Source organism: Anser brachyrhynchus (assembly GCF_964034855.1).
Source record: "Anser brachyrhynchus genome assembly, chromosome: Z".
NCBI lineage: Eukaryota > Metazoa > Chordata > Aves > Anseriformes > Anatidae > Anser > Anser brachyrhynchus.
In genome coordinates, this window is record NC_137697.1 from 30218444 (window position 1) to 30245795 (window position 27352).

At 41.1% G+C, this 27352-nt stretch overlaps 2 protein-coding genes across 20 annotated transcripts in view; one reads left to right on the plus strand and one right to left on the minus strand.

Annotated features, from left to right (window-relative positions):
* PSIP1 (PC4 and SRSF1 interacting protein 1) overlaps window positions 1–14521 on the minus strand; it is a 36729-nt gene extending 22208 nt beyond the window's left edge. Inside the window, exons 1-7 of one of the 14 annotated variants that reach the window (XM_080573894.1) lie at window positions 14313–14521; window positions 13896–14062; window positions 12826–12902; window positions 8853–8991; window positions 4950–4979; window positions 3040–3153; window positions 298–405 (exon numbers count right to left, since the gene is read on the minus strand). In XM_080573894.1, the coding sequence (XP_080430020.1) occupies window positions 298–405; window positions 3040–3153; window positions 4950–4979; window positions 8853–8991; window positions 12826–12902; window positions 13896–13967 (540 nt within the window). In that variant the 5' untranslated portion in view covers window positions 13968–14062; window positions 14313–14521. Of the gene's footprint in view, window positions 1–297; window positions 406–3039; window positions 3154–4949; window positions 4980–8852; window positions 8992–12825; window positions 12903–13895; window positions 14063–14245 lie in introns of all 14 variants that reach the window. The other 13 variants (XM_080573888.1, XM_080573895.1, XM_080573900.1 and 10 more) reach the window with 13 other exon arrangements.
* A 5944-nt stretch (window positions 14522–20465) lies between these two features.
* The window catches only part of CCDC171 (coiled-coil domain containing 171), a 171735-nt gene continuing 164848 nt past the window's right edge, over window positions 20466–27352 (plus strand). For 5 of the 6 annotated variants that reach the window (XM_080573875.1, XM_080573873.1, XM_080573876.1 and 2 more), the window contains exons 1-3: window positions 20467–20774; window positions 22145–22217; window positions 25325–25463. In XM_080573875.1, the coding sequence (XP_080430001.1) occupies window positions 20765–20774; window positions 22145–22217; window positions 25325–25463 (222 nt within the window). In that variant the 5' untranslated portion in view covers window positions 20467–20764. Of the gene's footprint in view, window positions 20775–22144; window positions 22218–25324; window positions 25464–27352 lie in introns of all 6 variants that reach the window. The other variant, XM_080573871.1, reaches the window with a different exon arrangement.

Sequence of the window (27352 nt, forward strand, 5' to 3'; positions counted from 1 at the left end):
CGAGAAGGAAATTTTATGAAGTGATAGAAACACATTGTTCCCCTGATTTTTAATTGAACTCAGACAAGCCAGATTAAAGTTCCCTCTCTGCTGAAAGCTTAAATTCCTGTTAATTTCAATGAGAGGTTTTAATCCGCATCAACAGATAGGAAGTTTTACAGCTTAAACTTCAGTCCTGAGACTGTCACACTAGCAGTAACTGTATGTAGCTTCCCAGTACATAAAAACAGATTTTAATTAACTGACATAACATTAAAATGTTCTTTAGCATGCAGGAAAAGATGAGCTTTCACATACTTCTTTACTGTTTCTTTCAGAAGGTACATCATCTTCTTTCGCAGCATCCATCTCCTTTTTGTCTGCTTCCTCTACTGTAGTTAAGCTGCTGTCCCTCTTAAGGGACAACTGCAAACAGAAGCAACAAAGAGTCAATGTATGGAAAAATTCTCAGAAGAAACAAAAGTTAAATGAGCACGTGCTAATAACCATCATGCTGCTTTTCTCTTTTCAGTCTGCCTGTATACACGCTTCTTTTTTTACGTACACATTGAAAGTATAAGGCAGGACCACTTTCAAACATATTGCAGATTGATGTATTCTGGTAACTATGTACTATGATGGAAATTCAAGTCCATTTTGTGTTTATGATAATGTAACTACTTTTTCACTGCATCACCTTTACACGAGTATTTCTAAATGTTCATGCCAACATTCAAGATTCAATTGAATCAGCTCAGGCATACAGATGGATTACAGTCACAGACATTTATCAAAGACTATCACTCTATTAAACAAAGACTTCATGTAGTAAACAGACCACAAACAAGTTGTTTAATCACGTGAGACAGTAATTAGTGATAAATGGTGTCACCTAACCTGTGCATTTTTCTTTTTTTATACCTTAAAAATACTAATTTTCATTTTACACAAACAGTTAGATTTGAACATCAAGTTTGTAATAAATTACTTGGAAATAATCAACATTTTTCTTGTGGCTTAGGTATGCGCATTTTTCTTTTTCTTCTTTAAAACTTCATTTCGTCTTCTCAACTTTAATGCTATTGCTTTGCCCGACTTGCAAGCACCTACTATGAAATTCCCTTTAATAGTAGCTACATGTCTTAAAATTTCAAAATTGAATGAAGCATCACAGGCAGGGGGCTATCACGTAATATTGATAATCACAGCTGTATTATATCACTGAAGGCTTTGTTTTGTTTTTCTTTGCCTTGTTTTTAGACTGCAACTTAAAGAATCATCACTGCACACTAAAACCACAAGAAGTCAGAGTACAATGGTTAGAAGCAAATTATAACTACATCAGTATCAATAGCGAAGGAGTAAATCTGCTTCAGATGTTGTCTTAAACTGGTAAACTGATTGAGACTCATTACATCCCTTCAAGACATTCCATTCCATTTTGGTGTTCAAAGGGCTACGTATGGTCTTTGTATTTTTCTTTCAGAGAGCTAGGTCAGGACAGCCAGGAAGCACTTTTCAGTGGAAACATGATGACACTGCCATCTCCATTCGCACAAGCTGCTTGCTGCTGACATTGACAGTGAAGCAAACTGATGAACCAGTCCAGTACAAGAAAAAATAAATAAATGAAGTTTTCCCTTTGCAGTAGCAAATGCTGGGAGACAAATGCTTTCATCAGCATTGTTCATAGGCAAGAAAGAGGAATAACAGCTGGTTTACTAATTCTATGAGGAAATTACATATCGAAAAGTGTTCCTGAAGAAAAGTTGACAGAACCCAAATCACGCTGACCTTCCAAATGTGCTGGTACTAAATTAAGAACACTCAAAGCAACAACAAGTTGGGAGAAATAACTTAAATACCCCCACAGTCTCCAACTCAACACAACAACTTCTGACACTTTTATTTTTAAATGGAAGGTCTTTTTCCTCTTGAAAAACAAGCTCAGAGCTCCTAGACAATCCTCCAGGAGGGATATTCACTATGCATTAAGCACACTGGCAATTCTTCAGTTTCAATGCTAAAGGACAGTCACCTATACCTACAGTAAAACTACACTAAAGCTTGACAAATAATCTACAGGAAATCTAGCATAACTAAGGCAAGTCTATTCAAGAGTTAAACACTTGTTTTAAGGGCACTGATTGTTCTGTAGTGTATTAATTTCCAGAAGTGAGTTAAAAATAAATGAGATGCCATAAACTTATCAATATCACCTGCACCACATTTTTTTTGTCATTTTAGGATTCTAGTCTCTTTTAAGAAAAAAGGAGGTGACAACAACTCTTCCACACTGTATGGAAAATAGAAGTCACATGAACAAAACAAAACATTCAAGAATAGAGAAAGTTCAAAGCAACGTGCTACACTCTGTTATCATTAAGTAAGCAGTAAGCTAGAAAGATTCCCCTCTTAAAACACAGACTACGTACAGCAGCAGTAAGCTTGAAAAAATAGTGTTTCAGACAGAAACGCATTTTATAACTATGAATACAATATATTTAAGAACATAATTTGTTTCAGAAGATTTCAATGTATGCACACATTGACAAGGCAAAGAAGATAAACCTTGTCAGTATAATTTACCAATTACTCACAAGACACTTCCCTGACCCTGAATTCATTGATACAACTATCTTTTTATCCATTATGTATTGCCTTTTGTATCTGTTCATATCACAATGTGTGGTGTAATTCAAACTGACTCTAATCTGTTCAGGCAAATACGCTGAAAAACCCTTTCAGCCCCAAAAGAACTTAATGTTTGTTCTCTTAGGCTTTTCAGGGGAAAATATTGTAACTGAATAGACAGTTGTATCAGATGATGATATTAACGAGTCTTCAAAGAGAAGAAGGTAATCTTAAAGTTACACGTTGGCAATCATTTTGAATTTAGTGTACCTAAGAAATATTAATACATATATTAAGTCTCATAACAACCAAATGCGAAGTAGTTATGACAGAAAAGTACAGATCAAGTATTTAAATAAAAATTTGACAATACAGGTTTGACTTGAAAGGCTGATAGTTAAACGAAACACAAATTCTGTCACTTACTTTTGGGGGAGCCTTTCTCCTTTTGGCTCCTGATTTTTCTTCACTTCCCTCAGCAGAATCCTGACTGCTTTCTTGAAGAGTTTCTTTGATAGAAGTGCTAACAGATGGATGGGACTTCAACAGAAAAACATGGCAATTGAAATGAGATGAAAATCACTTTCTGAACTACAGAATAACTACACTGAGAGGTGTTCTGCCACCTGTAAGTTACTGACGAAAACATCACCCTAAGGAATCCTTTATGAGAATCTACAAGAATATCAAAATATATCTATTTCTTTAATTTTCACACTTATCAATTTAAATTCTATTTTCATTATCAAACTTTCAAGTTTTAATGTTATAATGACAATAAAACTACTGCAATGCAAGATTTTTCTCATGAATAGTTAAGAAAAAATGAGGTTTTGGTTAAATATAACTTGCAAGGCTCCTGTCAAGAAATGCTTTTTTAAATGAGCTGTCAATCCTAAGTGAGCAAGAGCCAGCTACCAATTCCTGAAAACACAAGCAGAAAAAAACAAAAGGGCTAAAATTGAAAGTCAAAGACATGGTAATAGACAAGGTAAAGTCAGAATTACTCTTTTCTAAATTCCATTACTTTGTGGATAGCATTCTCACTCTTGAATATCAGCTCCTTCGAACAAAGCTGGCAGAACTCCTCTTAGTATTTCCCCTTCTGAGGAAGTGGTTTTGGATTTAAGCCCAAGCCACAAGCTCCCTTCTACCCTCTACCTTCCTCACTAGCAGTTACAAGCAACATCTGTGAAGTATAAATACTGCTTTCAGAACATTCCAGCCAGCTCTGGCAGTTGAGCAGGAACGGCAGCTCTCAGAAGGACTTATCAAAACAAAATATACTCAATAAAGAGAGAGAAAAAAGAAGGGGGGAGTTAATTTCCCTCTACAAATAGCTGACAAGTCTGTCACTTCAATATTATCTTGTCGTCAAAATAAAAGCTTGATTTTGCCAACCTCTCCATGTGACTACCCCCTCTAGCCTTCTGTTCAAAGGCCAGACACAAAATTCCCTCCTCGCACTTAATTTTTAGACTCTGACAACTGAACCATCTTTCCTGCTACTGTCCAGTAATTGTGCTTCATTTAACTCAAAGAATGTTTGTTTTAAGCCAAAAGGCTGTATGTGTATCACAGGTAGACGTCACCTATGTAAACTGCGATGTATTAGTAGGCCGTAACGTACTGCCCTGCTTCAAAACATCATTGGAAAAAGAGGGCCTCACTTACCAGTTTACTTATGTTACATTCCCTCTAAATCTCCACAGCCTACCACTACTGCCCTCACCTCCAGGCCCGCTCGCTGCCTGCACTGACCTTCTCTCACAGGCTGTCCTGTCCTGTCCAGGGCGCAGGAGCGCTGAGGGGCTGCCCGTAGCCGGCCTCAGCCGGTTCCAGCCGGCTCTGCGCCCAACCCAGAGCATGAGGCGCCTCTGTGGGGACGAGGCGCAGGGAGGGGTGCGACAGCTACGGGCAAGAGAGACACTGTAGGAAAGATCGGGTGCCTGATGAGGGCTGGAGTGATGATGTGGAAGGAGAGCGAGTACCCGATCAATGACATGATGCCTGCGCCAGGCAGGAGGGACACCAGGGAAAAAGAGATGCCAGGGCTGGAGGGATGCTGGGGAAAGAACAGAGGCACAAGAGGCGTCCCCCAAGCCAGGCTCAGAGCCCAGAGGAGCTGCCTGAGCAGGGGCAAGGAGGTACACCTCAGAGGCAACCGCAGCCCACTCAGAGCCACTGAGAAAGAAAGAAGGAGCAGCAAAAGCAAAGTAACTACACCTACATCACCTCACCCCAGGGACTGACTGTAATGTGTGGCAAGGGGACTTGAGACCAGCAAGGGTGGAGCAGAAGCGTACAGAGGGAAGGCTGAGGCATTTTTCTCTAACCTGTTTGTCTTTGTTTCTCATTGCATAGATCTGTAACAAAAAGCGTGCGTTAATTGGCTAAATTATGCAGAATTACCTGACTTGAGAGTGTTTTGTGGCCTGTGACATACCCTTTTTTGATCTCTAAGCCCCCCTCCCTCCCATTTTGCCAATTTCAACCACTCTGCTATTGTTAATACTAGTTTCCTAAAAACTCCCATAAAACTGCATAGGTAACTATATCAAACTCACATGCTTGCTCTCCTCCCTGGATTAAAATGTCTAGAACCCCTACCCTTAAAAAAACATCAGTTGTTAATTGTGACAGCCACAGAGATTTTACCTATCACACAGATGAGCATCCTCCTCTTACTACTTGGAAGGGAGAATCTGTATATACTCATTTCTCCCGCTTACGGAATATGATGCTAAGGCAACATCCTCACAAACAGGAGAGCCATCACCTAGTCAAATATCAGGGAACTAACAACAAAATAAAACAAGGTACCTCTGATGTCTCATCTTTGTGAACTGTACATTACCTGCAAAGTATTGAAAAAAAAATAAAGCTCATTTCAGCACATAAGCTGAAAATAAATAAAACTGAAACAAAAAAATATCACACTACAATTTTCTTATTATAGGATAAAGTGGGATGTTCTTCCATCTTCACTATGGATCTCTTAGGAACAGTGACATAATACTCCATTCTGCAAATTAAACACCATAGATGGTATTTTGTGAAAAACCATGGACGACACATGACTCGTTTACTTGAAAGCATCAAATATTGTCAAAGAAAATCCCTTTAAAGTAGGCCCTTACTGCTGGCTTTATTTCAGATCAAGTAACCCTTACTCTGCCCGTTTTACATTCAGATTTCTTTTACAGAATACAGCTATTTGAAGGTGTTCTCCTTCTGCAACAAGAATTGGCTGCATGTAAAAATATGAGCTCACTGAATCCTATGGGCTTGATTTGCTCCAAGTAAAGTTTGCTTTTAAGAATGGATAACAAAGGGAAAGCTATCAAAACAAAATGCTTTCTAAAACTGAGGTGAAACTTCAGAGGAAAATTTCATAAATCATAGAATATCCTGAGTTGGACTAGTAGGCTCAGTGCAGTGACAACTGCCCTGGGGAGCCTGTCCCAGTGCCCGACCACCCTCTGGGTGCAGAACCTTTCCCTAACCCCCAGCCTGACCCTCCCCTGTCCCAGCTCCATGCCGTTCCCTCGGGTCCTGTCGCTGTCCCCAGAGAGCAGAGCTCAGCGCCTGCCCCTCCGCTCCCCTCGTGAGGGAGCTGCAGGCCGCCATGAGGCCTCTCCTCAGCCTGCTCTGCTCTGGGCTGAGCAAACCAAGGGACCTCAGCTGCTCCTCATACATCTTGCCCTTTAGACCCTTCACCATCTTTGGATGCTTTCTAATAATTTTATTTGCTTCTTACACTGTGGTGCCCAATTATACTTACTCAACGTGAGGCCACACCAGCGCAGAGCAGAGCAGGACAGTCCCTTCCCTCGACCAGCTAGCAATGCCATGCCTGAAGCACCCCAGGGTACAGTTGGCCCTCCTGGCTGCCAGGGCATGCTGCTGGCTCATGTTCAACTTCTTGTCGACCAGAACCCCCAGATCCCCTTCTGCGTGGCTGTTCCCCAACCTCTTGTCACCCCAGACTGTGCGTACAGCCAGGGTTGCCATGTCTCAGGTGCAGAATCTGGCACTTGCTCTTGTTGAATTTCATGCAGTTGGTGATTGCCCAGCCCTCTATTTTGTCAACAACACCTCTCTGCAAAGCCTCTTTACCCTCCGGGGACTAAACGACCCCTCCCAATTTAGTGTCATCTGCCATCTTAACTAGCATACCTTTCAGTCCTAGTTCCAAGTCGTTTATGAAAACGTTAATGACAAGTGGCCCTAAAATGGAGCCCTAGACAACCCCACCAGTGACTGGCCACCAGCCTGATGTAACCCCACTTACAAAACACTTTGAGCCATTATTTACTACATTCATAGGATCATAGAATGGCTTGGGTTGGAAGAGACCTTAAAGATCATCTAGTTCCAACCCCCCTGCCATAGGCAAATATGCCACCGACTAGATGAGGTTTGCCAGGGCCCTGTCCAGCCTGGCCTTGAATTCCTTCATTCATTCTGTAAAATTGAATATATGTAAGCAAATTAGTCACTATGGCCCTGTAATCCATTTACTTTAACAATCAAGACATCCCCAAGAACAGTTTCTTCTTTCAGTATTTTTAAAGGTCACTTACAGGAACAGATTTTAAATACTATTTGCGGAAAGATTGTTTGTTTTTAAACATTTTTTCCTGTTTGTTTTTAAATGTTTTTTCATGTTTATTTTTAAACATGTTTTTTTTTGTTGTTGTTTTCATAAAAAGTAATAGTGGCAAAAAAACAATCCAGTGGCTCTAGACAGAACCTGACCAGTTCACACAGCCTGTTAAGGAGCTGTTACAGAAGCTGGACTGAAGTGTTTGGATGATACTGAAAAGGTCTAATGGACTTTCCCCATAGCAAAGTTGCTAGACTAAGAAACTAGTCTGTATACATCTGTTGGCAATGTTTTGTCTACCTCCCATGGGAAAAGTATTTCGAAATGCCTGAGATGTTAAGAAGGCAACTCAAAGTACTGCTTAGCTGATATTATTGATCCTCACTATGAAACAAAACACTGGAAGACCTTGCTCTTGTTGGTTGTTTATACCCAGATTTTCAGGTTGTTAGAACTGACTGACAACATAAAACTAAGCTATGGTTCACAACTTCCTCAGCCACCCAGGCAGAACCTCTCTTAAGATGGCACAAAGAAAACAGCAGAAGGTCTAACAACCCATTTTTCAGTAGCAGAAAAAAGAAACAACTGTCTTTTATTAACACAGTGCTTCTCACTGTTATAAGGGGATTAGCATCCGGGGGCAGAAAAAGTGTACATCCAGAGTACAACCTCTTTTCTGCTGACTCTTGCTCAGATTAACTCTTGATCCATCCTTCGAACTAGAGACGCAGTAACTTGGGATATCTTTAGGAGCAGGAATTAACTGGTGCAGAAATGGCAGTCTGGCATGTCATGTAGGAGCAGAAAAAAATACAGACACCAATTGTTTTTTATTATTACTGCAATAATGTCTAGAGGCCCCAGTATGTGATCAGGACCCACTATATGTACCAAAACCAAGAAGCTATAGAATGTTCAGAGAAGACGACAGACAAAAGTGATAAAGACATTTTTTTTTTCTTTTAAGAAGAAGTTTGGGCCTTTTTATAGGTAGAGCTGCTTAGCTGCAGTTTAAGCTTGGGACATTTACCAAGAGGGTAAGAAACAAAGAACTACTGACAAAAGAAAACTCAAGAGAGTCACATGAGTGGCAAAGAGTCACAAAGAGTGGCAAAGAGCAAGAATCACATTATTTCCAGCCACTACAATGAAAATACAGTGTACTACAAAAGCATGCAATGAAATCTTACAAAGGTATTTGTGGAGGAAACCACTTGGGCTTAGATGACAGGAAGAAGTAAAATGACTGAGATTACTGATGACTGAGTAAAAACTGATAAAAAGCACAATTTAAGTACAGCTGTATGGTTCTGAATATGACTTGGTGTGTGCTGTGATGGAGCAACATTGTAAAAAATATGTTCAACTTTCAATAGTGATAGATTTGTGCTCTGAAACTGTCAACATGATTCTTCATGAGCTTACTATAGAAAAATAAAATTTCCATTTACATGAAAGAAATGTCTCTCATGCTACTAAAACTAGAGATAAATTAAAAAAAACAAAACAGTGTAACCTACAATTGAGTGTCATCAATGATTCTTTATCCTAGAGCAGTAAATATTCATTGCCTTTTTTTCCCCCCAACAGTATAGTAACAAGTAGTTGCAGACTCTGCATAACTTACCTGCTGATGAGAGAATTTCACTCTAGGATTATTGTCAATTTCCCACAAGCCTTCATTAAAGCCCTTTCTTTTATTTGGTTTTCCATATTTCTCTTTATTTTCAGAGTATGGGAATATGTCCTTTGGTCCCAAAAATGCCCTTCAGAAGAGAAAGAAAAAGTCACCAGGAAAAAAACTACTCACATTTTAAATATTTTTTTCAAAGGAGAAATAAGCATCAAATATCATTAAGAAACACAACTCAGCATTAGCAGACAACCAATTCTGTTACATAAGCAGCTTTAGTTTTCCCAACTTAACCTTCAACAGCCCATGTTTTCCATTACTACCACCACATATATGGCCCCTCTCCTTCCTAAGGTGCTGAGTGTTCAGGCAAGAAACAGACAATGCTTCTTAACAGATGGCAGAAGACAACCAACTACTATGAACCAGAACAACTAAAAATTTGTTATCCTGTGAGTGAACAGAAAGAACACATGCTTTCTTTAGAAAGCCAGGCTTAAGTGTTAAGAATAAAGAATTCTTACATCCTGACTACATAATACAAGAGAACAACAAAAAACGAAAAAGCAGAAGTGGTTCCAAACTAACAAAGAAAATCTTTTGAAGTTACTAAATTAGAAACAATGTAGTTCAAAGACAAAATTCAAGGAGAATCTTAAGAGTATCAGGCATGAAAAACAACACTGGAAGGCAGCAACTACCCACACCTGAATGTATTTGACTGCCCAGGTCCTTAAGAACACTGTGTAATTCAGCATTAATTCAGCAACTTTTCACTTTATGAAGATAAAATTTCATCACTTTATTTACTGAATTTAATAAAAACTTAAAGCATTTCCTTAAGGTTCTTCCCCAATCCTATTCTTGTGGAAGTAAATATTGCAGCTTACATTTTTTTTTATTATTTAATTTACCCTCTTAGAAGAGGTCTTCAGATAGGTTGTGCATCTTTTTCACACAGACTGACAACATCCCTGCACAGCACTACCCCTACTGTAATCTGTGTAACTAAACCTATCAGCCTAGCTTTTCATGCATGTCAAAGTCACAGTATCCACACTACTATTTTCTCTACGCCAGACTTAGGAGAATGGGGCAACAAATTCATGAGGACAAATATTCTCATTTAGGCTGAAAAACATCAAAGCCTATACAGTTCCTGCTCTACTCCCAGTACTTTTCAAGTTAGAACTTCAGTGCAGCAATTCATACGCTGCTAAAACAAAGATGCCACTTTGAGTTTCATTCTTATTTTTGCTATCTGTCTAGACGCAGCTGTCTGACGTGAGACTCAGTAATCTGAAAAGTTGCAGGTACTTGCTTTCTGAAGTAATGGCTCATGGAAAGTGATGTAGATACTTCTAATCCCCACTCTCCTATTTTCTTCGTCATCTTTCAAAAGACCTAATTGAGACCTACGCCCTACTACACTGAAAGACAACATGTTATCATCTAGGAAGCTTAAACATCTCCTGCTCCAGCAGTAGAACACTTACCTATGTGCACAAAGCATTACATAAACCACTGAGAGATTAGACTGCGAATTACCCGCCCCTTTTCAAGAGATGGTTATAGACAGTTCAGCCACCATGGGAAACACACATCTGCAAAGCCGCCCTATCAAAAAAAAATACTGTGGAGAGAGACAAATGGAAACTGGACAGGACAAAAATAGGAAGCATTGCCTCCTTTCTTCCCTATCCCCTGAGCAGAAGTGTTTTTCCAAGGTTTGTATGGCTTTACCATATGTATTGCTCAAGCTTTGAAAAACATCAGGAACTCTCAGCCATGAACAAGAGGTCATGTAGCATACTGGGCTGGTGTATTTAAAACCCCATGCGCCAAAAATGAACGAGAAAACTTAGTGTAGAGACATTACCCTAAGACACAGGTTCTAGAAAATACTTTTCATTGTGGCCTTCTGCAATGATGTCATATACTAGCACAACAGATCCAAATAAAGCTTTCATTAAAATAACATCTACATTTTTACTCTTTTAGAATGCTGCTACATTAAGACAAAGACAGAAATAAAGAAATAGCACCCAAATCCCCAAAGCCTATTGTAAGAAGCAAATACCTGTTTACTGAACACAGATAGTAACACATCATTGTTACTCACAGTTATATGCTGTAAGCAACAGTAAGTATGATTGAAAAGCAGGAGAGTTTCGCTTGTTACCACTCTAAGGAGCACTACATAAATTACATGTTTAAAGAACAAGACAGCTGGGTCACTGCAAAGTACAGGATGCTCCTGTACTTTGCAGGCTGTATGTGAAACTGATGCAGAAGTTTCTCCTATGTTCTATGAATCTCTGAAAGGCAGTAATCCTGAAACTACAGCCTGCAAAACAAAAAACTAGACTGCAGTAAAATTTTACTAAGAGTGTCAATGAGTGAAGAACAGATATTTCAAATTTACCCATGCAAATGAGCAAGAAAAAAAAATCCAAAGTCAAGCACGAGTTAGGAACTTAACTGAAGTTTAAAATGCACCACAATGCTTAAAATTTGCAAAGGTATTTCTGAACCTTTAGGTAAGGAGTTATTTCTTTCTCCCTTATATTCAATTTGTGTCTGTAAACTTACATACAACTACACAAAACCCAAGTTTAAACCAGAATGACATACATCAAAGGGGAAAAACTAAGTAGTATTATATTTTTAACTGCCAAAATATTCTGGGAAAAAAATAAAAAATAAAGATAACCAAGTGTTCTGTTTAACCTTAACATTAGGAGAAGTGTATCATTAAGTGAAGGGACAACATGCAAACTTTGCAAATTTGAATTGAATTCCACAGTTCTCTTCACCCACAAAAACACACTCATGCTAAAAATAAACCAATAACTGATCCATTGGCAAGATCAACTGAAAGAAGGTATATAAGCCAAGCACACAAAAAGCTTTCTCACTGGGAAACTCTTTCTCAAAAAAAAAAAAAAGTAGTAAAAAGTCATCCCCAAAAGAGTAGAGGATGCTTGCTTTTTAATTCAACAAGCACTGGATATTCTCTTAACATGAGTTATTTTAAAAACATATGCAAAATAACAGATTAAAGAGATGTCAATAAATATTTAATGAGGAAGATAAAACAAAGTCTTCCCACAAAATGCAAGAAACTGAGTACTTTTTATACATAACTTCTATTTGTGACCTGTTTATATGCCAATTGCCATCTTATTAAGAAAAAACAGAGGGAAAAAAATGAATTACTTATTTTTTTAAAATAAATGAGGCAACAAAGTCAGCACTGAATTTGAAGTCTTAGATACACACCCTAGAACAAACTCATACTATAAAGTACCATGAGAATTTTAACAAGACAGAACTACATAGAAAGTAGTATGTCGGCAAGGAAAGTTAGCAGCGGAAATACCCTCAAAAGAAGTTTATGAGTGCAAAATGCTAGCATCGTTGAAAGTACCTAAAGACAGATGTTTTGTAGAATAACAGGTATAGAACAGCACCTTCTAATTTTTCTCTCAAGATCTTACAAAAAAACAAGACCCATGCCCCCAAATATCTCGGAAGGGAGGGGGTGGGGACGACTAATGCAGGATAATTAAACTATTTCTCGATTTTTTCCTATTTCATTGTTCTCAGCAATATTTCACTTTCTTTAAGAACGTATTTTTGAGAATTTTGACTATATACAAAGCTTAATTAGAGTCCGTTACAGAAGAAAGAAAAACTCACCACTCATATCACTTTGGGTAGGATTTGTTTTTCTACTGGCATGGAAAACTTACATGGTATAGTCACAGTCTACCATTTCCATTTCCTTGAATAGCTTAAGCAAGTGTGAAAGTAACATGTCTTGACAAAAGACATTAATTCAGGAGATGACATGCTACTGAACAGCATAGTTTTAAAACACACAATTTGCAGGTAAGTGATTAAGTTCCTATTACAGCATGCTAATGAAATAAAAAAGCACGTCTCTTAAATATGAAGAACTTACGTCTCGTGGGTGCCAAAAAAGAATATAGGCATTTTGTTTGCAGGAGGCTTTACTGCTCCATCAGGAACTTCATCCACCTAAGGAAAACAAAGACCACAACTGAAATCAAGTAACAATAACAGTCTAAAGGGAAACATCTATAACTGATAAAAACATGAAAAAAAATGCTACAGAGAAGTAAAGCAGGTCTCAAAGATACAATGTTAAAAATAAAACCGATTAAACAACAGGATTATCAACAATAGGAAATGAAAACGATTCTTGTGTTACAGCAACACAGGACATTGTTTTTAAAAGGAGGTACATGATGGGCTGCAGGTAGGAGCTCGACTTGATTCCATCCAAAAAAACCATCTCTCCTTCACCATAAGCCACAATGCACTTTCTCCCCTTATGCTGAGCTGATAACTTGTCCAAGGCCAGATGTTAAATGTAGTGACTGTTTTCTTAGTACTTGACAATAAAACAAAAAAGCAAACGAACAATCCTTGATGCCACCTCTTCGCTAAATAGTGCATAGTTAGTCTTCTAGCTGTGTTTCCACAGCCATTAAATGCCTGAAGGCAGTCACAGAACTTGCCATGGCACTTCCCAGGGAGGAGTGGGAACAGGAGAAAGAAATGACTGGACAACTTATCGCTTGCAGTCAGCTTCTTCTACACGAAAAGCTACAGGGATGCCTGACTTTAATATCAAGGAGTAACGCTGCCGTAAGTTCGTATTTTCCTTTGCCAAACGGGAGCAGTTATTTGGGAGCCGTGTTTTTGCACAACCAGGTCCTCGCGCAGCCCCAGCCTTTGTTATGCTACCACGCAGCGGTCTGAAAACAGCAGCGCTGCTGAAAGCCAAGTTATGCAAATGAGGACAGCGAGCCAGGGAGGAGAGGGCTACCGATCTCAGGAGAACGGGCTGGGTTCAAGGAGAGGCGCGAGGCAACGGCAAAGCGGAGCGGGGGTCCTGCGGGGCCACTTGGGAGCCGCTTCCCCGGGTGGGCTCGGCACGCTGCAGGTGCTGGGCAGCGGCACGGCGGGAGGGCGAGGAGGAGGAGGAGGAAGGAGCGGGAGCCTTACCCTGGCCGGCCAGTGCGGGTAACCTTTCATCTTGGCGAAGATGAGGTCTCCGGGCTTGAAATCGCGGCTCATGGCTTCTCGACGTGCCCGACACGGACGGGGCCGAGGGGAGGGCTCTGCGCTTCCAAACCCCGCCACCGGGGCGCCGCCAGCCACGCGAGGTGCCGCTGCCGGGGGAAGCGCACACCGGGTCGGGTCGGGTCGGGTCGGGTCGGGTCGGTCAGCGCGGCACCCCCAGGGCCTCACGGCTCCTACCGCAGGCCCCGCGCCCCCGCCCCGCTCCCAACGGCCGCCCCGCTCCCTCAGTGGCCGCCCCGCGCTCCCCGCCGTCTCCGGCCCGCCCGCGGCACCTCGGCCACTCCGCTCCTCCCCGCGCCCCGCCGACTCCGCCGAGCTGTGTCCCGGCCCGCCGCCCACCTCCGCCTTTAGCCGCCGCCGCCGCGCGCCCTCCTCCCGCCGTGCCGGGCACTACCACGCGGCGGAGGGCGGCGGGGGGGGACCCGCGCGGGCACGGCCGAGGAGAGGCCGCCGGGACCCTCCCGCCCCGCGCCTCCGCGGGACGCGGCGGGGGGACGCCGGGCGGCAGAGCCGGTGCGGGCGGGAAGCCGGCCAACGGGTCCGGTTCGGCCCGGCCCCCCCGGCCCGGCGAGTGGCACCTTCCACCGCCCGCGGGGCGGGGGCGCGGAGGAGGCGGGGCGGGGGGGGGCGGCGCTGCCTCGCTGCCGCCCTCCCGCCGCTGGCAGCGGCCGTTGGCGGCGCTGAGGGAGCCGGCGCGGAGCGCGGTCGGGGCTGCGTCGCCGCCCGGAGCCGAGCTGGTGCTGGCTGCCCCAGCCCTCCCCTTTGTTCCGCTTTCGAGCCCTGTTAAAGCACGCTCCCCTTCTACACCCCGCAGCCCTTACTCCTGCCAGTCCCCAGGCTGCTGCTGTTCCCCACGTGCTCCTAACCTCGTTTATTCTCTTAACTTCTGGGTTTCCCCCCGCGTTCACCAACTGATGCCCTTGGTTTCAGTCTCTGCTGTCTGAAGGTCTTACAGCTTAGTGGTCGCAACTCTTTTTTTTTTTTTTTTTTTTTCTTTTAAATCTGGACTACTGTTTCTTTTAAATCTGGACTACTGTTCAGGCTGTGCTCCTTGTTCTCTTCTTATCTACTCCGGCTTGTTTACCTGACAGTACCAAAACCGCCCATCTCGTACCGTTTCACCCCCTCCTGAAGCAGCTTATTCAACAGCTTCTGTCCCCCTGCCTGTCCTGCCTGTCCTGTTGGATCTGGTGCTTCTCCTGCTGCACTGAAAATCACCAAGCCCGCCAGCTCAGGTGTGGTTCTGACCCTTCCCCGTGGTCCCGCACAGCAAGCGCAGCGTTTGTGCTAGCACTGTGGCCAAACCCAGGAAGAAGAGGTGTAAGGAAGAGGCGTAGCACACAAAGTTAGTTCTTACTCCTCGCATAATTACATTATCTGACGCTGGCAGATGAAACCACGCAGTGCTTGAGCAGCCACCCTCACTATGGGGCACCGTGCGCAAGTGTCACGGGCCAGATTTCTGTCGTCTCTCCTCTGTGGCACTGGTGTAGAAGGAGACATCCTTGTAAGAAGAAACAGCATACTGGTGTTAGTTTTGATACTGAAAGTGAAGTCAGACCCAAAACACCCACTTCAGTTGCCACAGAGAAAGTCCTGTTTTGTTCCAGGCTCCCTTGTCCTTTTAAGCAAAAAAAAGTAATTTATAAATGTTAACTCTTCACACATTTGTGGCAGAAGTTGTTTAAAAAATACGACTAAGGTAGATTGTACATCTGGACTTGTTTAGCAGAAGGTACCAGTTTGACCAGTAGAAAACAGTCACTGCATTGGTAGTTACAGAACTCTTCGTTTTGGTGCATCGAGTCATTCTAATTTCAGCAGTAGATAAAGTTTCCTAATTTTTCATAAATGTGACAGTGTTTAGTACTGGGAAAAACAAACAAACAAACAAACAAAACATATATTAATATTTTGCTAGGCAGGAATTGACAATCTGCAGGGTTTCCCGTAGCTAAATCGTTACTGTTTAGTCATATGATTACATTTGTCTTCCATATCAGATTAAATAAGTTCGTATTTTAGTTTTGAAGCAGTGCTTACGGAATGTCTTGAGGACATTCCAATTTTCTCAGCCTTTGGAAACATCCTTTTGAATCTGCTATTTCTCAGGAACCAGAAGCCTTGCACATTGCATTTAATTCAGTGGAGGGCTTCTGAAAAAGTTTTGATTTTTCCTAATTAAGGAAGCAATTCAAGATTACTTGGTTTTATCAAAAAGTAGGGTGTTCTTCAGAAGAGGCTAATGAGACTAATACATTTTTAAAAGGTAAAGAATACAAAGTTAAATATGATTTAAAGAATGAAAAAATAAAATTGTTTGAACAAGTTATATTTTGCGTGTGATCAGGCTCATTTGTACATTAAGTAAAGAGACTAAAGACAAACTGTTCAAATATGGACTAAAGTGTTAAGTAAACAGAAGACTGTAGACAAACTGTTCAAATATAGGCTAACATGGAACGAAACGACATGTACGTTGCAATGCAGACACTGTGCTCAGAAGACAGTAGCAGGTCATACTGATGCTATTAAGCTTTAAGAAGGGTAGCATCACCAATTTTTAGCAAATGGTTTCATTTTGAATGACAGAATCTGCAGAGCCAGACCTGCCAGCTGGTGCTAAAGTAAGAGGTCAGTGCACTGATAGAAAGCAAGCTATCACAAGCTGTGGCAACTTTTTCACAGGTGAAAAAACAAAAACAAACAAACAAAAACATTCTTATTGTGAGGAGTTGCATTTCTTGAGCTTGTCTGTTTGAAACAGTATTTCCAACTGATTTCCTGCAGGTGTGGGTTAGCTTGCTCTGCAAAACAGCAGGCTGTCATCCTGTCTGCAAGTGAAGCAGTTGGTCGTGCTCTGCTAAGGTGAGAACCATACAGACGTAACAGGTTTTCACCTTCTTTTTCCAGAACTTCAAGTGCTGCTTCTATACACATTGTGAACACGTCTCTCTAAAGAATCTATTTCACACATAAAAGTTAACATTGAATTCAATGTCTAATACAGTTTTGTTGCTATCTTCCTGAAAAACAAACAAACAAACAAACAAAAAAAATATCCTGAGTATCCATAGGTTGTAGACTGAAATATTCCTTAAAGAGTGAAAAACTTCTAAAGCATTTTATGCAGGAGATGAACTTTTCAGTAGTCGAGGACGGAGGGATGTTTTCTTTGCTACATGCATAAGTCAGTACTGTTTTGTCTAATGTGGCTTATGAATCAAGGTCAAAAAAAAAGTTGTGCATTCTTTTGGGTAGATAAAGTAATTGCTTATTGGTTCTATGTCTGGGAAGATTTTACGGTTAGAAAACCTGTGAGAATTTGTACACATGATCTGAAGTCTCTCCAATTCCTTCCATGTTATCCTGTAATTTATATTCCTTTAGTATTCTATGCCTTTTCCATCTGCTTCTATTTTCAAGTGCCATCAGACGACAGCAGAGGAGTCCTCAATCACTACCATGTTTTTGATCAGCAAGGAAATTCTGTTGTTAAAATAATTGTAACATAATGATTCTTTTTACTGTTATAGACCTGGACAAAGAACTTCATTGGCTTGTTTACGAGACAAATCTACCATATAATGCAGATGTAGAAAAAAAACACAGCTAAAACCAGATTATACAGATCAGATCACAAACTAGAGATCAAGTTTTGAGACCTCTTGGAGGGTGCGAAATAATATGGAGCTTTTTGTCTCTTGCAATTTAAACTTCAGTCTATGCTGAAGGATATTAGTATCAGCTTAATATTTCACCATGCATCTTAGGAAATCTCAGCCCAAAGAGACATTTCTGCAGTTAAAAGTGACAGGAAACAACTGTGGGTAAAAGTCATAGGGGACCTCAACTACTGTGACAGTACTTGTGATAATGAAGTAAATCATGTCGACCTGTAATCCAAAGCAATTAGCTGTACTTTGAATTCAGTATGAGTGTTTTCCTGACTGAGGACCAACTGCAGTGCTGTGGTTAATATAAGCTGATTTTGACTTCATAGATAACTGTCCTTAGCGTAATTTCTGTCCTGTTGGGGAATTCCAAGTAGAAAAAAGAATAAACGATTTTATGTTTGCTTATGTATTTAATAAATGTAATATATTTATATACATATAACAGATATCATGTTTTCATTTCAATCACTAATAGTATTTCCCGAGAGATTTTTGAAGCTACATAATCCGAAGCCTTTAGATTCAGAAGGCTGAGTTAAGGAAAAGATTAAGAGTCGTCTCTGTTTGCTTCCACTTGTTGCATCCAGACTAAACAGTGGCACCAAATCTGGAGACGGAGCTGCCAGACCAAACGCCGCCGAGAAAGCCTCGGATGAGATGATGCCACACAGCTCCCCTTAGTGTTAAGAGGACGGTATTTACCTACGCCGCAGGACAGGGCAGATGGGACCATTTCTGCGCACCCAGTGCTGAACATGGCACCCATACAAGCTCTGTGGGGCTTGCTGGACGCTCGTATACCCAGCCTTCACGCGCACCTAAGCTGGTAATTAGGGCCAGCTTCGATTACAGTTAAATTAAGTGATCCCTTCTGTAATGATAACTGAGTTGTCCGAAGAAGGTTTTCGTTTTCTGTGTTTTTAATATGTGCCCATTCTGTGCCCTGTCTGTCAGGGTATTGAGCCTCTTCAGTGACCTGCCTGGACTGTGACGGTGGCAGCCCGGACTGTGCATTCTCAGATAACCTGCCCGTATCTGGGCTGGGAATTTGCTGAGATTAACCCGGCCGCTTGTGGATCATGCATTCCCTCAGATCTCCCTGTAATCATAATTGCAGGTGATACATCGTAATGCGTTTTTTCTTCAGGTGCAGATGAGCGTTAAGAGACCGTCTGCCCAACGTTTTGCCGAGCGTGGCTGGTGACAGCTGTGATGCGCCCTTGCTGAGGCACACTCTCCGCAAGGGACCCAGGTTTCTCGGGGCCTGCAGAAGTTCGTCACAGCAGTAGGAAGATAACACATTTCCGACTACTCGCTACCAGAGCCCCAACGTGCATGTGCTTATGACGTTAGCGACACTTATTGAACACTTTGATGCAGCTTTAACTCTCTTCAGCCCGTGGCAGGATTTCCAGAAGAACACGGTGCCTGCCCTTCTGGCACGCCTTGGGTGGGCTGTCTCCCCCCCCTCCTCCCCCAACCCCCCCGGCTCCGCTCCCCTTCAGACCCCCCCGCCGCCGGCCGAGGCGGGAGCCCGCGGCGAGCGCCCCCGTCCCGCCCCGCCCCGCGCATGCGCGGCGTCTCCGTGACGCGCCGCGGCCGCGTCTTCCCCGCCGGGCCCTAACGACCGAGCGGCGCCTCCGGCAGCCCCGGGGTGCGGCGGGACGGGAGCGGGTGGGCTACGCAGCGGTGCCCCATCGCTGCCCCCATCGGGTATCGCCGCTCGCCCGCGGGGCATCGTGCCCGCCCGGCGATAGCCCAGCGTCGAGGCAGAGCTTCCCGGCACCGTGGGCTCCCGGTGAGCTGCGCTTCGGGCTGCACCCCCCCCTCCCCCCCCATTTTATTTTTTCCTTCCCCACCCTGGAGGCGGCGTGCCTCGGCGTGTACCGTGGTGTCTGGCTGTAATTAACGGAAGGAACCCCTAAATCAGTTCGCTACAAGTAAATGCTCTCTTATTAATACAATCTATGTTATCAACATGCTATTTATACTGATTTTTTTTTCCCCTGTCACGAATACCGAATTAAAAAGTTTTCTCTAAAGGTGATGGGGGCTGTAGCTTAGTGCTCCTCCTTTCTACCCTCGTATATTGCTGATGTATCTGATACAACACAGATATTTTTAAGCACAAAATAGCGGATTTGTGTAATGGAAGACTAGCTGTGTTGCTGTGTTCACCTAAACTTGGCTATTGACTCGAACCCCCCACGCTGCCTCTCACCCTCCTCCAGTATTTTAAGTATTACTTAATAATAAAATAATACTCCAGTATTAGAAGACATAAAATATCTCCCTCAGTATTTTGGAGATAAATTGAATTTGTTATCTTCTTAAGAGAATCAAGACTGTAAGGAGTGGAACAGAATATATAGGCTACGCAAAATTTTGTGTTGGCATTCTTCTGAAAACTCTGGCAGCAGATATTCTATAAAATGCATTATTTTTTTTCATCTACAACATTCAAGCTTAGAGGACTCACTGTACAGTTGTTTTTGTTGGGTAAAGCTGATTTCAAAATACAGTTGGTGGTGATTGTTCCCATGACACAGTAGTGCTGTTTGGTAACTATTTGTGAGTGTTGACAAATGATTCTTTCATTATGTTGCTAAGAAAATTAAAGTATGTCTCTGTTACAGGCTTTAAAGTTTTTATCGTATGGAAAAGAGTAATCTTTGAAGCTTCTCAACTAAAAATATTTATAGTCGAAGGTGATGTTGATTCTCCAGAGTTCATAGACTTAAAAAGCTGCGTAATGGATATCAAGAGTTCGTCTTCTACAGTCAGTCATGCAGTCCACGAAGCTTAATGTCCAAAAGCAAACATCAGTCCTATCTTCAAAAAGGGCAAGCAGCAGGACCAAGAAAACCTCTGCTCCTTCCTTGGGAAGGTGATGGAATAGCTAATCCTGGAAACCATTTCCAGACACGTGAAGGAAAAAATCATCAGTAGTAGTCAGGATTCACCACAAGGAGGTCATGCCTGACCAAACTGGTTACGCTTCTATAATGAAATCACCAGCCTGAAGGACGGGGGTGACAGAGGCCAGCGGATACTGTCCTCCTAGACTTCAGTAAGGCCTCTTACACTGTCCTGCGTGAGAGAAGCTGCTGAAGAATGAAAAGCGGTATGTTGAAGGATTAGCAGACAGTGAGGTGGATCGAAAACCAGCTGAACAGCTGGACCCAGAAGGTAGTGGTCCGTGGTACAAAGTCCAGTTGTAGGCCTGTAATGAGCAGACTGCCCCAGGGGTCAGTACTGTGTCCAGTTTTGTTTAACATATTCATTAACAAACTGAACGATGGGGTAGAGTGCATCCTCTGTAAGCTCACATACGAGACCAAACTGTGGGGAGGCTGAATTAACCAGGCATCCAGAGGGACCTGGACAGGCTGGAGAGGTGGGCTGACAACAAACCTCATGAAGTTGAGCGATGAGAAGTGTAGAGTCCTGCACCTGGGTAGGAACAACCATGCTGCAGGCCAGCCAGACAGAAAGCAGCTGTGTAGAGAAGGACCCGGGAGCCCAGGTAGACACCAGGCTGCACACGAGTCAGATGCGTGCCCTCGCTACTGAGAAGGCTAACGGTATTCTGGGCTGCGTTAGGTGAAGTATCGCCAGCAGGTCGAGAGAGGAGATCCTTCAGCTTTACTCTGCATTGGTGAAGCTGCACCTGGAGTACTGTGTCCAGTTCTGGGCTCCCCAGTAGCAGAGAGACATGGACGTACTGAAAAGAGTCCAATGGAGGGCCACGAAGACGATCGAGGGGCTGGAGCACATCTCCTCTGGGAAAGGAGGCTTGGAGTGGATCTTACCACTGCGTATAAATATCTCAAGGGAGAGTGCAAAGACGATGCAGCCAGGCTCTTTTCAGCAATGTCCAGTGGCAAGACAGGAGGCAACAGACACAAACTGAAGCACAAAAAGTTCCATCATCAAGAAGCAGTTCTCTGCTGTGGGTGGGGGAGTGGAGATCGTCAAAAGCTACCCGGACATGGTCCTGGGCAGCCTGCTGTATGAGGCCCTGCTTGAGCAGGGGGTTGGACCAGATGGCCTTCAGATGTCCCTTCCCAGCTCAGCCATTCGGTGCCTCAGCAATGGTCTGCAGTAATGCCAGTTTCTGGTTAAACCACCTACCACAAACAGCATGTGCCAAACAAAAAAGTGAAGCTGCTAAGTGTGACAGAAGAAACCATCTGGGGCCTGAAATGTGTTATGACACTAGGAAAACAACAATGCCAAACAAACCAAAAGACACCACAGCCATAAGATTTGAGTGCATTATGAAAAAGTACAGAATGAGGTCACTGTTTTAATGTCACCTGAAAGGCTTCTCTCCCATTTAGAAGCTGATATCAAATATATACACACTCACGGATATACTGTTAATTCCTTGCTGCTTCAGACTTGCCTTCATTGAATATTATTTTAGATTTATTTTTAAGATTTTTTAATAAAGTATTCTTTCCATTATGTTTTCTTTTTTTTTGTTCGTAGACTTAAAAATCTGCATAATGGATATCAAGAGTTCATCTTCTACAGTCAGTCATGCAATCCAGGAAGCTAATTGGTGAGCTTTACTTCTATATTTTGTAGTTCCGTACTATGGTTCATCTCTTTGTGACTAATTTTCAAGGTCCCTGAAACTGTGTAATTCAGCCTGAGGAAGAATAAGATGTGATTCATCAAAGCCGTGCCATGCTGATATAGTCACCATGTAAAAAGTTTTGCTTGAAGATACATGTAATGACCATCTGATGTGCTGGAATTCTCGTGTGAGGATTACAAAGACATGACTTAGATATTAGAAGGAGTTCTTGTCTGCAGTCAGGAATTCTGGCCTGGAGTGACAGAAAGATTCTGCATTAGGTGAGGTGGTAGAGGTCAGCTTTAAGTCTTACATGCAGGCTGTATTTTTTACAGCCTGGCATGTTTGATACTTAGCACAATTAAACTAAGCTTTAGTTAATTCTGTTTATCTTAGCTGTAACAGCTATTTACCACTGTTTAAAGCCTCATTATACAGAGCTGGCAATGATGTAGGCAGGAATAAGAAAATTCCATGACTTCTAACTTTGGTTAGGCAGTCAGACTGCAGACTGCTCCTTGAGGTAGAGGAATTTAGCAAGATTATACTAATAGGAATATTAAGAAATAATAAAATAATCACTGTTACAAAGTTTACACTTTCTGCTAGATACGGAGGAAAAGATAGCAAAAACCTTCTTCTATAACGTTGTGTGTCCACTATAGCTAGCTGACTTAGGAAGTGAATGTGAATTTAAAGCTGTTGAGTTACAGAAAGGCATTTTGCAGTGTAGAACTCAAAAGCTGTTTCACCTGCCTATGTCTTGAAGAAATTTGAAGATGTTACTAAAATAGTGCCTTAGACAAAAGCTGTAGCTGGTAGAATAGATGTTTTTGTTCAAAACCTATTACTGATGAACCACGAATATATGAAAATGGAAATACAAAGTTTTCTCTGAGTTTCTATTAGATTCCAAATCACACATGTGAAACTTTCCAGGAATTTTGTGTGGTTTTGTCTTTGATTTAAGCTTCACTGAGCTTTGTACAGTAACCCTTTTGCTTTACATATGAACATGGAAGGAAGAATCTACAATAGGTGGCATGAAAGTATTGCATGCGCTGGAGATAATTACTGGCTTTAAAGAAGAAAAATGACACATGCACACTAACCCCACCCCCCAGCTAAAAAGTAACATAATCATTGCATAGCATATGTTTCCTTGAAGACTGCAGAGAGAGGAGAAGGACAATTTGGATTCTGATTTTCTCCCTAACTTGTGCTTTGCTAACTCTGGTCTTCTTTTAGCTGCCTATAAATCAGATTGATACTTTTTGTATCATCCCTGAATAATGACATGTCTGTCTTTCATTGGTTTTCTCCAGCCATGGAGAAGAGCGGAGGGGAAAATAAGTCTCTGTGGACACTTACACGATGTCCACAAACAAGCTTTTACAGAGTTTCTGGAAGCTCTGGCTGTTCAGATCCTTCTTGTTTCCTGCTTGATTTACCACATCTTCTTACTGCTGTAGCTATGAGTTATATAAAATAGCAATCCGTGATATTGCTTACTTTGTTGTTGATCTTTTGCCATTTGAGTGATGTTGATTCCTTTGGGTATGGCTACCACAGTAACCCTGAAAGCTAGTGATGCACCTATGGTTTTCTCTCAGGGCGCACAGGTTTTAATGATCCTTATCTCCTACAATTATTAAACATATAAAACGTGTCAAATACACAGCACCCCATAAAACAATTACTGATGACATAACAGTTATATTGGTCTCATAGGTAAAGTCTGTCTTGGTTTTAAATGAAAATAGATTTAATATTTATTTCATCAAAATATTTTTTGACCTTTTATAAGAAATAGAATTTCATCCTTCATTAGTAGTGATGTCTTTAAAGGTAACAGTCAAAAATATATGCTATTGTTCTCGTTTTTGACAATGTTCTTGTCTTTTTTCTGCTATGTGTATCATCACGTAGGGCTCTCAGACATAGAAAATATTAGTTGTGCCTCTGCACAAACCCAAAGGTAAAGAGGTCTTAGAAAAAAAAAATAATTAAATCCCAGTAGGTTCTGTTGTTTTGCAATTAATACTTAGGACTCTTAAGACAAAGGTAAGATAATGATTTATCATTTTTAATTCAGTGTGAGATGATAGCACCTTCTTGGCTAATCTGATTATGTTTCTCTTCATGGTGTGTTTCCTAGTGATTCTGAAAACTTATGCTTTTGTATGGAGCAGCTAATTACTCCAGCCAGACTTTTTTATTATATACATAGTAAATATAGTATAGCGTGTGTATATATATACATTTACTATATATATATATTATATACATATATATAAAATGTGAAGACTGAGTTTTAACTCTTGAAATAAATTTAAAAGTGGCCAACCTGAAATTACAGTAATTGCACACAAGATTATAAAACTAGCGTATTTTAATGAAAGGTTCATTTTTGTACTCAATTTCCAGTCTATGTATAAAAACTTGTTTCTATTATTTTAATATTGCTTGTGGTTCCTAAGGACTGATCCTGCTGTCAAGTAGTTTTTCTGTTAAATTAAATTCTAATTGAAATGAACATATTAGCTATTTTAGAGGACTAGACCTTTAATAGTTATTATGTTAGTAATCAGTTGCTTATGTGAAATGCAAATGTATGCATCTTTCAAAAAATATGTAAAGATTATTTTGATTCCAAATATGTGCATTTGTTACATGATAGGGGTGGTTTTGGGATGGTAAGTAAATGCTTTTTCTTTTTTTTTTTTTTAAAAAAAAGAACCCTACTGCAGGAGATAAATAAGAGATGGAATGATGTTTTGAAAGCATCTTGAAAGATTATAGAATCAATAACAAAGACAATGAAAAACAATAGAAGAACACGTTTTAAAATCAACGTTTGGAAACACAAAACATATATCTATTTTCAGTGCCTAGAGCTACATCCCGTATCCTGCATAACAAGCAATTATATGTAACTCTTTTTTCAAAAAGCAATAGTATGATAACAACTACATGGCATAATTTGTGAATGTTTTGAATTTTTGCCTCACAAACTAATCATTGAAGTAAGGGACCACTAAAATTTATAAGGAGTATTCATGTATTTTGAAAACATTCATATTTTGCAGCCTAGATAGTGCCAAGAATGAGTCACAGTTACTAAAAAATAGCGATGAATCAGAATTGGACACTGATGAAGATCTAGCATGGCAACTCTATGAAGCCGAAAAAGAAAAATTAGACATAGCCATTAAACACCATCAAGAAGTAAGTTTTTTTTTGTTTGCTTTATTTTTCTCTTTTAAGAAATGTAATCTTGTTTCATTAAAATCATGTTCTCGCATGATGTGTTGAAAGTGCAGTCATTAGCTGAAAAATAATAATAAAGGTGTCACTCTACAGACCTCTCATACCTGTTTTAGTGGCTCTCCTGTCATTGTTAATAATTAAAGTCATTCCAACCTTGGTGCAAATTTTCTGCAAGGAAAATTTCTGCCTTCACCAGTAGTTTGTTAGATAAAATTGCCTAATGGCACAAAAAGATAGATGCCACAGCTTGAATCTAGCTTGATAAAAATAATGTATTTAGTTCTTTATTCTATTTTTATTTTTTCAGAATATTAGGGTAGCATTTTAATTCTGTGGAGATCATTTTGCTAGCTTTATGACTCATGGTTGTTTTTGTTTGTGTACATCAAATCTAGCTAGGGTATCTACCTATCTAGCTAGGGTGCAAGACATTGATTGTCTTGCACTGTCTTACCTTGTACAAATTTGCTATTTTGCAGAATTTGTAGCAAAATGTATAAAGTGCAAATGTTGTGGAATAGAATCATAGAATGTCCTGAGTTGGAAGAGACCCACAAGGATCATCTAGTCCTGCTCCTGGGTCTGCATAGAACACCCAAAAATCAGACCCAGTGCATTGTCCAAAAGCTTCTGGAACCTTGGCAGGTCTGGGGCCATGACCACTTACTTCCCTGGGGAGCCTCTTCCAGTGGAAGTGTTTGTCAAGCACTTGGCATTGTTTAATGAAAGCTTCATTCGCAGGGAGATTGCTTTACCAGCATTACAGAGATTTTTCCTGGTGGTATTGTAGCAGATTAGTATTGAAATGAAGTGGTAATAGCAAGAAAATACTTTGATACTCAAATTAAGATAGATTAAAAATTTTTGCATTTGTATACATAAGAAAAGGTGAGCACTGAGTACAGTGGTAGTTGTAATCAACTGCAGAGGTTTTGATACTAGGAATACTTCCCTACACTTACTAATGCCAATCTGAGGAGTGATGTGCTGCTTTAAACTGTGCTAGTGTGGAAGTATTACTACTATGGATGGTAATTCTGTTCTTAGCAGTTTTCTGGGGGTGATGGATGCAGGTTGTCGTTGGTTTTGTTGGGGTTAAATTGAGCCAGTAAACCAAGTTTGCTTTTCCACATTCATTTATTATTGGAGTGTGTACGTAGATGAAGAGATTCCTGCTTCTCCCACAGCAACTTGCTCTTGTGCTGCATTCTTCTTCCATTGTCCCATCAGCTGTGGTGTTATTCTGTAAAAATGGGCACCAGAAGCTATCTGGATTTGAAGAATAACCTCTTAAATTGAGAATTCGTAAACTGGGTGTACATAGCAAAATTAATGTGCTGTACCATGTTGCTGTTGTTTGTACTGCACAGTCAGGTTGCTTTTTAAGTAGATGAACTACTTGAGAGACTGTTTCTTTCTATTTACAGTATAGTTACATATAATGGGAGTGCTCAAGTTACCTACAACCAATATCATTCCAGTCAAGAGGCTACTCTGTAGACATTCTGACGAAATCTGTATTTTACAATGATGGGACTGTGTTTCTTAATCTGGATGAGGTCACTTTTTGAAAAGTTTTCCGTTCTTAATTTGTTGTTTGTTAAATTTAACTGCATTCTGTTTGAGTACTGGGTACCTTTATTGAACTAAACTTTATGTTCATATGCATGCTTGTCAGTTACTAGAGGTTTAGTAGCCTAGCATCCCAACATAACTGTTCTTCAAAGTGTTAAATTTGAAGAAAATTGATAGAAAATTGCCTGTTGAATAGAATGTTTTGGTAGCTGCAGTTTTGAATTTTGAGGTGCAAGAAGATGACACTATCATGACTTACTTTCTTAAGGTGG